General features: G+C 43.7%; 1 protein-coding gene across 22 annotated transcripts in view; it reads right to left on the reverse strand.

The window, feature by feature from the left end:
* Positions 1 to 18,295, reverse strand: part of HMBOX1 (homeobox containing 1) — a 130,757-nt gene that overhangs the window by 68,583 nt on the left and 43,879 nt on the right. For 20 of the 22 annotated variants that reach the window (XR_008465272.1, XM_054194291.1, XM_054194286.1 and 17 more), the window contains exon 2: positions 13,207 to 13,290. Coding sequence is in view for 20 of the 22 variants with exons in the window: in XM_054194291.1 (XP_054050266.1) it covers positions 13,207 to 13,229 (23 nt within the window). In the remaining 2 variants the exon portion in view is untranslated. Of the gene's footprint in view, positions 1 to 3,813; positions 4,256 to 13,206; positions 13,291 to 18,295 lie in introns of those variants that run through there. The other 2 variants (XM_054194276.1, XM_054194272.1) reach the window with 2 other exon arrangements.

Here is an 18,295-nt window from a genome sequence, read left to right on the forward strand (position 1 = left end):
TTTTTCTGGAGAAGTTTTAACCAGTTACGAAGTGAGATTTATGAATCACAACTCTTTCGAATCTTAAGTTTGAAGAGTTCAAGTTGCCTCAACTTTTTGTTGCTACCTTGAAAAAAAGAAGATAAAAAACACACGTAGCGGAAATTCTAGTGGCCTGTAGGACCAAAGTTGATTTGACTGAAGTCCCATTTCTGAAGCTCGATTTCTGAAGTTAGTAACTTTTGAACCTGGAATGTTGTCACAGATCGCCTGCCCTAACAAGGGAAGTGCAGCACATCCAATTACTACGGAGCTTTCATTTAAAGAAATAAGTCTACAGCCTTTTCCCCTCCAAAGGCAGGCTTCTCATGCAACTCAATCATCATGGCGGCTCATCAAAAGCATTTTTAACTCCTAAACTTCCCAGTGTACAGAACAATGAACATCCTACGTTTTTGCTACAAAGCCCAGAAACAGAACTGAAAAAAAAATTTAAAATATCCCAATATGCTCCCTTAATGTCTTTCCTTCCTAAGTCTCCTCAGTACAGATCCAAATGGCATACAAATGACAAGATCACCTCCTTCAAAACTCAAGATCTTGAGAAGAAGGGATGGCAGATGGAGGGCAGACAGAATTTGGCAAGGAGATCAAGGCATTTTCCATCCTTCTTGTGAATGTTCTTACAAGTCTAGGGTTTATTACAATTCCTGCAGGAGAGCAGGGTGAAGAGATCACTCAAACTACAGGAGACATGACAGAGCTAATGTTCAATCCCAACAAGCGAGAGCAGACAAATAGCAGCCTCAGGAAAGTCAAGTAAGAATTCCAAGGACCCTGTAAAAACCAAGAGAGGGATGACGGCTGTCACAATTCTGCTAGACCTTCCAGGGACAGGGCTGCCTATTCCGCTCCACAAATTCTGAAGATCACTCCTCATTTCCATGTCTGCACTGGCACAGAGAAGTCCCCGACAGAAGCCACAGAGTGACAGAACTTTTCCAATTGCTGTGTTTAGTCTTTTTTCAGATATATGAATCACAGTAAACTAAACCAAGCCCATAGGTTTTGGTGTTGTAGCAACAGAATCTCTTCAGGGGAGTAACATCTTACAACACAGACCTGACTTGGGCCATGGGAACAGGTCTATCCTCGAGGTACAGCCACGCCAATACTAGTAAACTGAATAGTGCCCAGGAAGAGGCACCGTAGCACCTACACACCGTTGTCTGCAGCATTATTAAATCACTGTAACTGTCTTTGGCGCAATTTTGGCCAACCAGGGCACTTGAAGCGTGGCCAGCAGGTCAAGGGAGGCGATTCTGCCCCTCTACTCTGCTCTGGTGAGACCCCACCTGGAGTGCTGCACCCAGCTCTGGAGTCCTCACCACAAGAAGGACATGGACCTGTTGGAACGGGTCCAGCAGAGGGCCACAAAGATGATCAGAGGGCTGGAGCCCCTCTGCTGTGAGGACAGGCTGAGAGAGCTGGGGATGTTCAGCCTGGAGAAGAGAAGGCTCCGGGGAGACCTTATTGTGGCCTTCCAGTCCCTAAAGGGGGCCTACAGGAAGGATGGGGAGGGACTCTGGATCAGGGAGTGTAATGATAGGACATGGGGTAACGGCCTCAAACTAAAAGAGGGGAGATTTAGGTTGGATATGAGGAAGAAATTATTTACTGTGAGGGTGGTGAAGCACCGGAACAGGTTGCCCACGGAAGTTGTCAATGCCCCATCCCTGGAGGGGTTCAAGGCCAGGCTGGATGAGGCTTTGAGCAACCTGGTCTGGTGGGAGGTGTCCCTGCCCAGGGCAGGGGATTGGGACTGGGTGATCTTTAAGGTCCCTTCCAACCTGAACCATTCTGTGATTCAGTGATTGTGACCAGTTCGCAGATTTTTTTCCTTTTTCAAGATTTCGCATGGAACTCAGTCTCAAGGCTAAGAGTGTCTGGGAGTATGGATGTGGCCAAGTGGCCCCGGGGCTGAAGAACAGCACCGAGAACTGGCTTGTTTAGTGGAGCTGTAGCTAGAGTGTAGCTGCACAGACATGGTGCTACAAAGCCAGGATGCATGAATCCACAAAAAAAGGCATTTGTAGCCTTGAAAACACATAAATGAGAAGAAGATCCTATCTTTGGCCTCAAGGAAATATTGAGCCCTTTTCATTGTTTCAAGAGTGTGTGTGTGGGAAAAGCAGGAGGACAACGCAAGGGGATGACTCCCATCCAAGAAAATGACTATGTGAGGAGACAGACGGACTACGGCCATATAAGTGCTTCAGTCCGACAAGAATGTGCTGTCCTTTGGACAATTGATTACTGAAAACGTACAAGCCATTTTAAATTTTAAAAGACAAGCACCCAGATTATTCTACTAAAAGGAGGGCACAGCAGCCAACGCAGCAGTAGACTAGCAACTGACTGGAATTGTAACAACTAAAATTTGGAAGTCACATCTCAGACTGAGACGTTCAGAGCTTGACAAGGAGCATTTGGAAACAAACACTGTGTTCTAGGTTTGGCCTCCGCGTTGGGGGCGGCAGAGCCACTCAACCCTCTTCTCCAGGCCCTGTGAGAAGATAAAGCATCCCACTGACTTACTGACTCGCACCACAAACTCCCGTACCGCCTGAGCGCCCCACACATCAGCTCCGAGTAACGTAGTTTTCAAGTAGAAAAATCTCTTAAACATTTGGCCTTGAGATGGTTTTCACTAGATAAGCCAGCTTGCCGTTTCTTAGCGATAAACTCATTTTTGTCATTTCTTACCTGTATTTCTAACATCACCATTTCCTGGGTCATTTACCTGTCAACACCAAGTTTCATGTGCTCAAGTACTTTGTCAAACTGGAGAATGTAATGAACCAGAACCTCCACCCAGAGTTACCTCTACTCAGTATTCCTACTTTATTGACTCTTTGATGTTTAATACCAAAACATACTTTAGATTACCTAGTTCAAAACTTTTCTCCTTCTAGCCTCGTGAACCAAAAAATTCACATCTGACAAAAGCATGACTTTCTAGATGGCTTCAAAAATACCAAGCAACACAGAACTTACTATTTCCTGCAGCAGTTTGTTGCCACGGCCAGTCATTCTCTTTAAAATTCGGGTGTGATCCCTAATTTGTCTAATATGTCAGGGCTCAGCTTCTAGATCTAGGTTCTCAGGCCAAATTAATATCCTTTAGTGAATTAGGCATAATCCTGTAGCGAATTCTAAGTATCCTTTAGTGAATTACTAGTGAATTACACATAATGAACTGCAGTGTTCTTAGATGCAAGAGAAACGGTTGACCTTCTGTCGTACGCGGCTGTATGTGGGAAAGTGATCTGACCTCCAATTTGTCCCACTTTGATGCAGCGGGGATCCGCTGTGCGTGTGTAGTAATTTCAATTGCACAGGGATGCAAGGGCTGCTGGACAAGGCCATCCTCTGCCGTAAGAATACAGATACTCAGGGACTTCCAACTCGTGTTCTACAGAGTCCTGTGAATCTGTGGACTGGTTCTAAAAGGCTTGCACGAAGTCATCTGAGAGCAGCAAACCTACTGTCAAATTAAATCCATTATACTGTGTTTAACGCAAGCACTGGAAAAATGTTGGCAATTTGAAAAAAAAACCACCAAAAACGAAACCAAAAAACACCCAGCTAGAATCAATGATCTGTCCGTCTGTCCATGCAAAGCATTCTTCCAGCCCTCCAACCCTTTCAGACAACTTCCCTATAATTTTTCAACGCTTAAAAAGATAAGAGCACCAAAATCAGATACAGTATCTCACTGCTGCTCTCGCTAATGCCACAGAGAGATGTAAAAACTGCCTTGCTTGTACTTACATCCACAGCATATACTGCATCTGACATACTTCTTATTGGTCGTCTTCATTTTGAACGCCTATTCACATTTTCCTGTGCTTTTCTACACAACCATGAGATCTAGAAACAACGCTTCTGAGTGAGTTTTATGTACTAAAAACAACTGCAGGAACCGGGAATTTTCCATTAAAAACCCAAAACAAATATTGCAAAACGCGGTATTATTGAACACGTTCCAACATCGCCAACTATTTACTGCTTTTTAATGAATAACTACAGTAACATTATTTAGAACTGTTATTCTAGCAGGGCTTCAGTTACTTTCCCTTTTTAAAATATTTTAATAAACTTACCCTGTTTAAAGATCAATTTAAAAAGCAGTTAAGTCAATCAACCATTTTAGAATCATCATAATTTCATTCACCTCATTAATTAATGGATATTCTCCACTACTTCATCCCCCCCATATTGCTGTAAGAGCCTCTTATCCTCCTGAACTCCTCTGGCTAGCTGTAATTCAATTTGCTTCCCCCCTCTTTTGCCTCGTGAAATACAACCAGCTGCAAAAGTAACAAGAAGTCCAATAAGACAGGACAAGCAGAATGACTGGGGGGGTGCAGGAGAAAAGAGAGAGAGCAAATACTTTTCCTGAGAACAAAAAGACCGGGGACCGACTGCTTTGCTGTAGTCAAACTTTGGCAAACTTTGCTGCCAGTGTAGCAAAATACCCTCAACAATAGCAGATCTTAGCTTATGATCGCATGCCTTATCTTCCGATCGGTTAGCTAAACTCTCACCAGGTACAAGGGGCTGTCACGTTTCCTTGGGGAGATATTTGGGGGGAAAAAAGCGCCAACCAAGGGGATTGCCACGCATTTTTCTCCCCCAGATTTTGAAAGCAAGACCTCCGCAAAGTACTAATTAAGCTCAAAACTAAAATTCGCTTTTTTTTTTTTTTAACAACTGAATCCTGTCCTTAAAATAAATCAAGTTCTTTTTTTCAAATCCTGACAGAAAAACGGTAGCTTAAATATCAAACTTATTTATGTTTCTTACATTAGGTTGGCAGTCACACCCCAAGGAAGATGGCCCAATTCCACTTACTGCCTCTTGGTATCTATAAAGCATTAAAACTTCATGCTTATCTTTCGTGGCTCATCCAAAAGGAACCTGAGGTCCCTGAATATCAGATTGAAAGCAGAACTATAAGGAGCTAAATAAATAAAAAAAAAGACTATTTTCACTCCCAAATGCACAGATATAAAATATCCAGCAGGACTCAGCCCGCCAGATGCAGCATCACTCTTTCTCCCTTATAACGCCACTTTCTGGAGTGAAGGCTGTTGAGGACCGTAATTTCTCTCAATACCATTACCTTTCCTTATCATACCACCAAGACTCATTTAGTCTCTTTTTTTTGTATGAATTTCACCCTTTACATATGGGGCTCCCCCCCCACTTGGAAAATACTGATCTTGAGTGGGTGTACGTGGCCAAATAGCGAGGTGTCCTCTTCCCTTGTCTTCCTCCATCTCATGGAGAACATTAAGGAAAAACGCAGCAAGGTTTTCTCACCTACTGTCATAGCCCAAGCCCACACAGATACAAGAATCATTTACCCGGCACTAACTTTCTAGGTGATGGAACACAGCGGAATAATCCCATAAAAACAGCTATGAGCTAAGCCCATGTCCAATTGAACTTGCAGAAGTTCAAAGCAATTCAATTACCCATTTGGGAATAAGGCCAGACACCAGCCTTAACACCTCTAACACTTGAGAAAATGGCTCTGGACTCTTTAATGATCACAAGAAATCATTTTTTCCACTCTTCTACTCAGTGTACATGAGTAGGAAGTACTCTAGCATCACCGAAGAGAACCTCTTCTGCAGAGGTCCTTCTCCAAATTTCCATTAAAATTCACGGCTTTATCTAATAAGCTCTACAAGGCTCAAGACTTCCAAAACTAGTTGCGTTTTTTTTAATATAAGACCTATATTTGATATAATCTGCACTATATGGATGTGGGCTAGAGCGAAAGTGTTCAGAACAGGATCCGAAGTCTGGAAATTGGTTTAAGAATGATTCTGATAAAGTCACATCAACCGTGGCAAAGAGGATGGGGAGAGATGCCAACTTCTACCCGTCTTTGACACATGGCACATGCTGCTGGTCCCGGGTAGGACCCTGACGGCAATACACTGTCCTGTTAACAGTATCTCCAGAATTTGTAATCTTATCTTCTGTAGCACCATCATTTTTTTACAACATAACACGTGCTTTCTTGTGTCACTGAACACAATCTTGCCCTTTAATCGGAAGAGCAAAATCACAAGGTTAAGTTGTGGCTTTTCAGCTGAAGTAGGTTATCCCAAAGTATAGAGCAAAAAAATTACTTTCTACAACTAGTTAACTAAACAAGCGTTTTACACACTTTCTCACTGCTTGAACTCCTTAGCCTGCCAGATTTTTTTCCTGCCTGTATGTGCATATAGCACTAGTGAGAACTGCTATCTGAACAACTGCGGAGATAGATGTCCTCCAGCTATTAAAAACATAAAAAGCAGAGAGGGCAGCCGTGCCCAGTCCCCAGACGGCGCACCGGGGTAAGGCTCCCTGTTTGGTGTCACTGGGCTGCTACGTTTCCCTTCTACACACGGTCTCTGAGCCAGACAGCAAGCAAAAATGGATATTAAGGATGGCATGGCTATTTCCAAGGGCAATATAATCTGCTTATCAACTGGCCTGATATTCAGCAACCTAATTCTCATGAACTACAGCTCCGGATGCTTTCTATCAGAACCAGTGACTACAAAGAAACTCCACTTCCAGCTGCCCAGTCTGTTAATTTTTAAACCATACTTTATATTAGGCAAGCTTGTTTCTCTCTGCATACGTTTTTATGAGATCCAAGGACCCAAGTAAAGCTTTGTTTACTCCTCCTTCCTTTTCTACACCTCACCCCGCTGTTACCCACCCCAAAGTATGCAGCTGGTTCTTACGAGAAGCTCGAGAGGGACTTTTCATTTTGAGCTATAGCTGGTCCACAAACAGAGCGGTTGACGTATATCACAAAGTAAACGGTGCACGCCGTGCACACACCTTCAGAGCCAAAGACTGTGACCCATCAACTGCAGCTCTAAGGCACTGTTGAAACAAAATTGGGACATTTAGGGCATCACGCTATCTAGTCTTCTGAAATTCAAGCTTTGGCCTTTTCTGTTCATATTGAAAAAGTGCATCTCCTTTTATTCACAGCCAATTTAAATATTTCAGAAACGCCCAAAGCTTTGCACCATATTAAGCAAAGCTGCCTTCAAAACAGTAGTTGATGCTATGAATTCTGGGGCGCAACAGAGGATTAAGGATCTGACTCATCTGAGCCGACACTTATGCTCATCAGTTGCAACTCCAGTATTTTCAGTGGAGTTGTACCAGTTTTCAAGAGAGAGAAGAAAAAAAAAAAATCAGGCCTCGAGTGCTCATCATGTCAACGAACACAGAGCCATCCTTACCCATACGTTAGCATAATTATCTCCTGCAGTTGCATCTCTTAGTTCTGATTTTCAAAGAGGACTCTACTCCCATTCATCCTGATTCACAAACAAAATGTAATGCTTGTAATGACTGCTCTCATCCCAGGGAAACGAAAGCCTCGCGCTGCAGCAAGGAGTGAAATCAGACTACAAGCTGATCTATCGAGGTTAAACGTCACCGGTTCTGTTTATGAATGCAAAACACTGTCTTATGAATGCAGAACGCTGCCATACGCTTTCGATCAAAATGGTGACAGTTAATAAGAGCAGCCTGAAACTTCTGAAAATAAATCCAACGTAATCAAATACTCACCGCTACACAAATTATAGAAGGCAAGCTGAGAGCAGAATATCAACATATCATTTCTTCGGGAGGCTTCAAGTTTCTCAGCTGGTTAAAGAGCCCCAAACCCAGATTCACTTGTTGTACACAAGCTGTTCTTCCACTCAGTCTCTGAAATTCTTCACTGCCGATAAAATATCTTTACTGGGTACCAGCACACTGGGAGTAAGCAAACCCTAGCGGTTTTGCCACTGATTCCACTTGGGTGAGTAACTTACTCCGCTTTACAGTATCCACTTTACATCTTTGGGAAAGAGAGAGAACTTGAGATCGATCTTACAAGGCAAAAATATAATATAAATGCCAATTATTGTCATAATCCAAGTCTTACAAAAGGGACTGACCTCTGACTAAGCACAGGGCTGGGAGCCAGGTACTTCTGAATTCTACTCAAGGCACAGACTGATTCACACTGACACCTTATCTGTCTAACCCTAATCTTCCCTACTTCTAAAATCTGGGTTTCCTACTATTGTTGCAGTTCTGCGGCAACGAGGCAGGAATTCAAACTCTGAGGCTGGATTCAAGGGCAGAATGAAGGATCAGAAGGACTAACGAACAGAGAGAAAAGCTGTAATGGCAGCTGAGTGCTGAACCAGGGCCCAAAGCCCAAACCTGTGCCAAGAGCAAAGGAGAAGCTCTTGGATTCGGGAGACGAAGGCTAAACTTTGGATATATAAGCCCTGTAACAGAATGAGGGCAGGACTCGTGCGCTTGAGTTACACAGCTAAGCAAATCTCACCCACACACCGAAATACTGTCTTTAACCCGCGTGAAGAAACAGAGTCACTGTGGCAATAAAACCGAGACGTGGCCCTAACCTAGACACCAGACTGGCAAGTCACGTATTTTCAGCTGTCAGGGTTACAAGAGGTAGATACACTGCTGTCCGCTGCCTCCTCCAGTTCACTTCAGAATTTGACCAATCCTTTATTAAAATGCAGACAGAATCTCAGAATTTTTCTCTATTAATTCTAGTACTGTGTCCAGCTCCGGAGCCCTCTGCACAGGAAGGACACGGAGCTGTTGGAGCGGGGCCAGAGGAGGCCCCGGAGATGCTGGGAGGGCTGGAGCCCCTCTGCTGGGAGGACAGGCTGAGAGAGCTGGGGGGGTTCAGCCTGGAGAAGAGAAGGCTCCGCGGAGACCTTCCAGCCCCTGCCAGTCCCTCAAGGGGCTCCAGGAAAGCTGGGGAGGCACTCTGGAGCAGGGAGGGGAGCCGTGGGACGAGGGGGAAGGGTTTTACACTGAAAGAGGGGAGATTTAGGTTAAAAATACAGAAGAAATTCTACCTTATGAAGCTGGTGAGCCCCTGGGCCAGGCTGCCCGGAGAAGCTGTGGCTGCCCCATCCCTGGAGGGGTTCAAGGCCAGGTTGGCCGGGGCTTGGAGCAACCTGGTCTGGTGGGAGGTGTCCCTGCCCAGGGCAGGGGGTGGCACTGGATGATCCTTAAGGTCCCTTCTGACCCAAACCATTCTGTGATTCTATGAATTCTGCTAGCGGGAATATCTAGACACTTGAAACACATCTGTCTATAGAATAACCCTCTGAGGAGGGAAGTAAAACTACGCTAATTTTTGAGACCCGGAGCTCACAGAAGAGGACTGGCCTTCAGACAAGACAAAATGACTTGTTCAAAGTCACACAGGCATTCTGCCAGAAGGCAGACCGGGTGCCTGGTCAAATTTTGAGCGTTTTCTCACCACACATACAGCCATCCTACAGGGTCCATCTATAGCATCAGATATGACAAGGTGTAGGACAAGTTTCAAGGAATGGCATCACCAGGATTTCCACCACCTCTCTTCCACATGTAAAGAAAAGGAGACATTCTGAAGTAGTTCAGGCACCTTCGTTCTCCCTCAGGATCTATCGCCAGCAGTAATAATCAACACACTTTCTTAAAAGAGGAATTTGTTAGTTCAGAAAACTAAAATTAAAACCCAGCAAGTAACTGAAACTTTCCTACTGCTAACTTTGTGCTTAACTATAAAGCAATTTTTTTTCCACTAGAAAACAGTTTGCAAGTGTAGTTTTACCAGCACACGGTTTTAGTGAAGACAGAGATTATACTTGGAGAACAACTCAGGAACAGATAACAGCGGCTCCTTGAAGAATATAAATGATACTGGCAAAACCATGGGCTTTTGGCCACAGTTGGTTCCACATTAGATTTTTATTTTATTTAAAAGCATTTCGAAGAGAAACACACGTCCCAATTAATGCTCTTAAAGCAACACACATCTCTCTGTGTAGCCCAGACCTGAACTAGGGAAATTTCCTCTTGCGTGACACAGAGAAGACCCAGGCTGTATTCTTAGGGCAAGTCCGTATCTTTCTGTGTCCCCCTCAGAGCGTGAGGAGAACACCTAGAGACGCAAGTCCTGAGGCTGCAGACGCGTGAGAGAGGGTGAACCAACCTACGACCTGCCCTTCTGCACAGCTCCAGGACTTGGTGGAAATCTCCGCTGACCAGTTCAGTTCACTAACCCAGCGGGAAAATCAATCAACCAGCCCACCCACAGCTAGTTTGTGCTGGGTTAGCGAGCCGAATTAGCTTCGAGAAGGCTCTGATGACTGCTATTACCAACCCAACAGACAGGGACAAACCAATTTGTCCAAAAGCAGAAGCAGACATAAGATGCACACATGCAACGAATCACAGAATCACAGATTTCTTTTCAGTCTCTTTCAGAGTGGTTTAGCTGCCTGTGAAATCATGAATTAACTCACCTGGTTTATCCTAAAGCAAAGCTCTGGGCTCAGACAAGACGTTGTTTCGGTTACGGAAGCTTAAAATGCCAACTGAACATTCCTACAGCCACCAACTATTTACACGATACCTTGTCACTGAAGACAAAACGAGCAAATTAGCTGAGTCCTCTTTCACCCAAGTTTAATTAACGTGTTTTGTGTCACATTTCAAGGAAGCTGGACAGTTAACACAGCTGAGCCGCGTGGTGACTCTCTAAACCACTGTAACTCCACTGTCTGTTCTTCAATGTGTGCTGACTCTGGTATCGCTCATCTACTCCTTCCTTTCTTTCTGTTGTTTCTCCTAAATGATGACAAGGCTTCAATCTAGTCTTTTTTCATCTGCATTACTCACAGATTTTCTTTCCACTCAGCAGGCTTTTACTCACTCCCAAGACAGCTCTGTCATTGCTGGCCGTTAGACTCATAAGCACCGGCCTGACAATTCAGGTAAACTTGAAGTGACGATGTTGAAACTGTCTAATTCTATCAGATCACACCCTGAGATACAGTTTGAAACGTGCAACACAAATACTGATGATCATATCTCACTATTAACACATATTAATTAATCAATACTGCCGTGAGCCTGTGGAATACAAGTAATTATTCCCATTATATTTATGGAGAACCCAATAGAGATGTACTTGCACTGGCTACAGAAGGACTTCGTTTCAGATAAGTGACTAATTCTTGTGAGACCAAAATCGAGAGTCTTGTGTTCACACCATGCCTCAAATTCCTCTCCAGTATTGACTCTCATCCAAGCGTGGACAAAAATTAGGAAGGTGAAATGGTAACTGCAGCCAGCTGCCTGCTTTGCTCTTCTGGCAGCGGCTGCTGCCGCGTGGTGGGGGTAAACAAACTACTCCCTAACCATGGTTGGTTTTAGACTGTTCAATTCTAATCTTTCTTACTCAGCATATAAGTTTAAACTTTTTTTTTTTTTAAAGACTCTCTTTTTTTCTTTCCCCTTCTGAAACCACGATGCCTACTTATCCTTTTAAGAAGATATCTATGGTTTAATCTGGAAAATTTATACCTAAATGGGTCATCCTGGACCGTTTCCTCTAATTTAATACTCTCTAATCCCCTCCAAATAGGTTCACCCCAGCTTTCACTCAGTCAAAAATTATTCACCTATACTTATATTGCATTCTCGATGACCGTATTAACTGCACATATAGTGGAATAAATCGAGCAAGCTGCTACTACTCTGATGGAGGGTGGCAGCTGATTAACAGGGCAAATCAATGTGCCACAACGATTCCAGAAAGCGACAGAACACCACGATACCCAACCAAAACTGTACAGGGGCAGAACATGACTGAAATCTAACTAAAGCACAGGAAATTAAAACTATATAATTCACAGTTTGGAAATTTATGTTAAAAGTCTGATTAAAAGTTACAGCTGGCAGACTGTCCTTGTGCTCACACAAAGCACAAGGAGCTCTGAGATCCCTCTGCAAACTCTGAATTACCAGTATAACAAAGATGCACAGGGCAGCGTGGCCTTACCTCCAGACTCCTTTCCTGCTGTGAACTACATCTTTACAATTTCAAGTGGTGATTTTAATACTGAAATCCAACATATTTCCAGCCAAAAGAAAGAAGAGGAGGTGGCTCAGAGGACTGGCTACAAATTAAACGACTAGTTCTGAACAGCAGACTAAACCACCGGCAGCAGAAAAGAATGAATTAATGATCGTATCAAGAATTCATTTTGAAATACATTGGTAGTTTAGTTTCCAACACAAAACCCCCGGCAGTCGTTATTGTTTGCTGTGACCCCCTCTGTGACTGCGCTGCCAGTCGCACTATGACTGTCCATGTGCTAGATGAATCAGTTTCTTCCTTGAAATAATCTATCTGGGAAAAATGAGACTGCATTCACAGCAGCCCAGCTTCTTGCTACCTATTCTGCAGGCAGGATTTCTCTTTCCAACTCAATCTGACAGGAGGTACAATCAGAAGTCAAGAGATCAAAGTATCTCAAGAATCTGATTGCCAGTGGACAAGCATTTGGTCCTGCCTGTAAAAGAGGTATGGGAAACAGCGATATGGGACCGGCCAGGGAGAGAGACGGATGGCAGCACAGTACAGGTCGAGCCTCCCCTTTCAGCCTGACAAGCTTCAAACTTTGAATTCATTTGCTTATTTATTGAAGAAACAGTATGGATACCAATTACATTGAAGATTCATGACAGAAGTCATTTCGAAGAAGCAACTCACAGGCTCAAATTCAAGAATGAGATTTAGGCAACTTCAATTAGTACTGGGATTCAAGATACAGCGGTGGTTGCTTGGACCAACACATCCAATTCCAACGTTAGGTTAGGCGCCCTAGGTTTTCTGCCTTTGCTATGTAATACTACATTAATGGCCTGCTCATCCCCTTCCACCGAGCCCGTAGTGGTGCTAAACTCTTGCACAGCTCTGGTATCCCCCTACTGTGTTCAGTAGATGGACGGAGATCTCTCTCTTAACAATACCCTTTCTCTGATCAAGGCTGAATTTCTAAGAACTGCGTGATTTTCCTTTTGTTTCAGTGACAGAAAAGTAGAAGTAGAAAGAACTTATCAGCCAGACCAACTGAGGAATTAAATGCAACTGTTCCCTGGTTTAAATATCTAGCAGATACCAAACCAGTAGAACTCCCCAGTTTAGGCAAGTGCTGAGAATCATTGTAACCATTTCTCTGCTATTTTTAGACAACTTAACAGAAAAAAAAAACCCACCAAACATTACATTTTTCTGCATTTTTTTTTTTAGCTTGTACTTACACTACTGGAAAAGTTCTGAGCATACTTTACATGGGGATGGGACGTTATAAAGCCTCTTGAGGGTCTTCAGTGTTATTCACCATTCTGTAAGACACAATTAAAATATACAAAACCATTAGAGATTTCTGTGAAAGGCAAATAGATTCCGACTTCTTGCTATCTGGCTTACTATCATACAACCGGCTTACAGAGGGCAACCTTAGGCAGCTTCACCAGGCAGTAGCACCAAATCACTTCTCGTCAAAAAACAACACAGACAGGCCCCTTCAGGATGCTTCTCGGTCACCCAATCTGTCCCCCTGCTAAAAGGCAGTAGAATGTACACCAATCACTAAATATAACCACGGTTAAGAAAAATGCTCCCTGGAACCACTCAATTTTCTTATATCATCTTTCAGTGTTTATTTTTTAAATGGATCGTTAAAGCCTCACCCTCTTTCTTCTTTTTGCCTTCAGTGGGAGCTTTGACATGGTTTGCAACCGACCCATGGTCTTAAAGTCTGACAAATAATCTTTTACATCCAAACAGCCCATGAATTATGAACGACTCAAGTTATAAATGGATACTTTACAGACCTAAACAAGGCCAATCGGCTGAGTATTCCGAGCTCGTGCGTGCCCATAGGTTAAAACCTGGGTATGTTCAGTCACATTACTCTGGATAATCTGTAACTAATCCAGACCCATATATAATCACAGACACACACTTCCACGCACATGGTAGATTCCTAAGCAGAAGGTTGATGTCTGGTAGAGTAATCAGTCCAGAGACAAAAATTTAAATTACAATTGATTTCTTTTGCCCACAAGTAAATTAATCTATGCAATCATTTAGCCTTATGACAGTTACCTACCCTTTTAACTCACAAAAGCTATTAAAAGGATTATTTGGCTAACATCCGCAAAGAGCTTAGAAGACAGGTACTATGTTCTGAGAAGGAATGACCTAACAGAATTTTCTTCAGCTATCACTGCTGATGTCTTTCCCCACAAACTAACGCAGACTGAAAGTGCTTAAAAAGTCAAACTATGAACCAACGGGAAAGAGAAAGGCAGGATATTATATCCAGGCGGATGGAGAAAGAACGAAGAGAGAGTATTTAGACTTCAGGCTATGGGCGTTATGTGAACTGGAACAGAAACCAAGGGGGCAGGGCGGCAACGGGATTTGCATGGGATGATTTTCTCTGCTCCATAAAGAGATGCCTGTAATATTAGCAACCAAGCCTTGTGGACAGACACGTCTTGGCTCTTCTCCACGGTTAAGAGTGGTCCAGACGCTACAGCATGACTCTTCCTCTACCACACCTGCTATAGGCTTTGGGGAAGAACTGCAGCTATTCCCGATGGAGTCCACTGGGCACAGACAGAATATACCATCCTTTCTGTGGCTCTCCCCACCCCCCTTTCCTACCTTCCTGAAAACCTTAGGAATTCTCAGGGCAAAAGGCTGGCCTGAACGAGCTTTTCCAGAAGTAGCAGCAGTCAGCTTCTGGCCACCAGCTTTCCCAGGCTTTAAGCCTGCCCCGTGATTGCTCCCACCCCGATGTGGCAAAGGAAAGTGCTGGGTGTTTTCGGGGAGGGAACTGCTGAGAGCTGGCTGCTGCCATTTCCAAAACAATTCATTTGGCCCACATCTAGGTCTCGAGTTGCATTCTTCCTCTCCAGGAAAGGTCGCCAAGAGCAAGGTCACAGACAAGATGAGTGGTCCCAGCAGACCACAGGTCACGTACTGTGGCCTGGGAGAGAAATCCTGACACCAAACTACTGATGGATGGCAAAGAAAAACACATAAGTCCCTTGCAATCAGCCACCCAAAACCTTTTAAAGATAGTTCTACACCAAAACACTTCTCTGTTAAATCTCTTAACTGCATTTAAAACATTTTCCCTGAAGCAGTCACAAAAAATATGAGATCATGCTGTTGACTTATTGCCAAATTTTGAGTTTAATACAGAGAGCTGTTTTGTTTTCCAAAGAGTAACAAATTAAGACTTAAATATATACAAACTTTCTGAAGGTCAGAGAGGCTAATGATAGAGAACTGGATTCCTCAGAGAAAGATTTGCTTCCAGGGTGCGGAGTGTGGAAGAGGCAAAGAACAAACCCACAAATGAAAGAAAAGATCATCTTCCATCATCGTGAAACACAGAATTAAAACTGGAACACAAGAAGATGAGATATAAAGAGCCAAAGAAAAAGCTGCAGTAACTCAGGTGTGAGATGACAAAGGCAGGACAATGATATTAGTGATACTAATGGAAGAGAAAAAAAAAAACAGAACAGACCTCAGATGTTATAAATGAAGAGCCATTAGGATCTAGCCCAAATTTGGGATGTGAACAGAGGAGGGAGAAGGAACTTCTCCAAGAGACTCCAGATCTGTGAGCACAGAGGATGACACCATTTCAGCAGAAATAAACAGGAAAGAGCTCATGAGAAAGCAAGAGGAATTCTCAGTTTTTGCTACATTAAAGCTTGAGGCAGCATGATTACAGTCTGAACGCAATGGCAAACTGTCACAGATGGGGCCACGCAGCGAGCGGGGGGGAATCCTCAGGTCTGCCTTGGTTGTTGGACTTGTGGATGCAAATGCAGTTACGGAGAAAGGAAGGGAAACCAGTGCTTCCCACGTCTGATGCCAGAGCAGAACGGCGGCTGTTGAAAAGGGTTACAAATACTCTTTGACTCAACGTTGGTCTAAAGTTCAATGGCACAGAAATACCTTCCCCGCCCCCCTCCCCCCATGTAAAGGTTGCTCAAATGCTCTTGTAATTTAAGGCCACATCAGACGGGAAACAAGCAACCCCTCGCCTGTAATTTTAGCCAAAAAAGTTCAGTCCCAAACAACGTAACTTCCGCCACCAACAAATCATGATTCTGAAATCATGAAACAATATCCCTCTTTCCCTCGGTCTCCTTTTAGCATAAACCAAAGCACCAAACCAGGTTTGATCACAGCAGCAGGTGTCACCACAATCTATAGTCGATATGCAAGTAAGAACTCACAAACCTTTGCCCTTTTTGCATTATTCATTAAATAAATTATCTGCTAACACGGGGAAAACGCTACCAGCTCCTGTTCCTATTTCTGGTACAGACAATAAAAAAAAATTCAATATTAATATGGAAATCATGGCCACAGTTGTAGAATCAGATGTAATGAACAACCCTGTCCCCAGCTTAAGTTGCTATAAAGGCAGCTTAAATTTACAATGGATGAGTCTTCATGGCAATCTGTTTTTTAGATATTAAAAACCTCATTTTCTCAGTGCCAAGGACAAGTGGAAGTGTGAAGCACTGGAGTATCAACTCTGCATTTGTCTCACTTGACATGAAATCATTTTCATTTTAGTTCAGATTTTTAATACATTCTTGGGATCCACTTCAGTTTTCTTCATTTCTCACTGTATGCAATTAAATGTTTTGAAGTATAGTTCGCCCGGATCCACAACGCCCCGCAGAAGCAAGGAGGAAGTCACCTGGTAAAGATGAGGCTGATATCACTTACTTGGAAGAGAAATTCATTTTCCCTTTTAATTTCTGAATGAGTCACATAGTAAAAAATAATGCCGCCACTTTGTATTTCACTAATACCTTCCTTGGTCAGTTCATAAAAAGGGCTTTACAAATAACAAATTAAAAGCTTTTGTCCTTGGGGAAGAGAAATATCACCATTTCGTCAAAGTAAAACATGAACAGAGGGGGTAAATTCTTGGCTTAAAGCCACAGAGGATAGGATCAGTGGCTGAACTTGGGATCCGCCTGAGGACATCGGCCCCACGACGACAATAGGGCTATTACTGAAACAGCTACTGAAATGAGAACCAAGTCTCAGCTTGCTGATAAACCTGGTGCATCGGATGGAGAAGAAAACAAGCAAATTCAGCCCTGAGAATGAAGTTCTACCACTGCTGAATTCGCAATAAAGGCAGATTCCCAACCTCATGCATAATTACAAGCCAGTTCTCTCCTAGAAGTAACAGGAAATTTCAAATTATGTCCTTTACCTAAATGACGTACAGCGTAAGGTCTGTAGGAATCGTCAGGTCTTCTGGCTGGCTCTGAGTGTGTGCACACGTGCGCATACACGTGTCTGTGAACATGGGCTTTTACCTTTCATCTGCGTCACCTTCTCTACACTGAGGCCAGCATAAAGTAAAACAAACCTGTTACTGGTTTAACTTATGTCCAGAAGATACCTCACCTCAAAAACATCAAGAGCCCAAGGATCCATCCATTCTAGCTCATTCCAGTGGTTTACCACCCTCTCCATTACAAATTTGTACTTGATTTCTACTTTTAATGTGTCTGACTGCAGATTCCACAACAGTGTCTGACTTGGGCCACAACAACCCCATGCATCGCTCCGGGCTTGGGGCAGTGTGGCTGGAGAGCTGCCTGGCAGAAAAGGACCTGGGGGTTCTAATTGACAAGCGGCTGAACATGAGCCAGCAGTGTGCCCAGGTGGCCAAGAGGGCCAATGGCATCCTGGCTTGTATTAGAAATAGTGTGACCAGCAGAAGGAGGGGGGTGATTGTCCCCCTGTACTCAGCACTGGTGAGGCCACACCTTGAGTATTGTGTCCAGTTCTGGGCACCTCAATATGAGAGAGATATCGAGGTGCTGGAGCGAGTGCAGAGGAGGGCAACGAAGCTGGTGAAGGGCCTGGAGAATAAATCTGATGAGGAGCCATTGAAGGAGTTGGGACTGTTTAGTTTGAGGAAGAGGAGGCTGAGGGGAGACCTCATCACTCTCTACAACTACTTGAAAGGCCATTGCAGAGAGGTTGGTGCTGGTCTCTTCTCACAGGTAATTAGTGACAGAACAAGAGGGAATGGGTTCAAGCTGCAGCAGGGTAGGTTTAGACTGGACATTAGGAAAAAATTCTTGACAGAAAGAGTGGTCAGACACTGAAATAGGCTGCCCAGGGAGGTGGTGGAGTCACCATCCCTGGATGTGTTTAAGACTCATTTAGATGTGGTGTTGAGGGATATGGTGTAGGGGAGAACTTTGTAGAGTGGAGTTGATGGTTGGACTCGATGATCCCAAGGGTCTTTTCCAACCTAAATGATTCTATGATTCCGGA

This window comes from Rissa tridactyla, chromosome 3 (assembly GCF_028500815.1).
Source record: "Rissa tridactyla isolate bRisTri1 chromosome 3, bRisTri1.patW.cur.20221130, whole genome shotgun sequence".
Taxonomy (NCBI): Eukaryota; Metazoa; Chordata; class Aves; order Charadriiformes; family Laridae; genus Rissa; species Rissa tridactyla.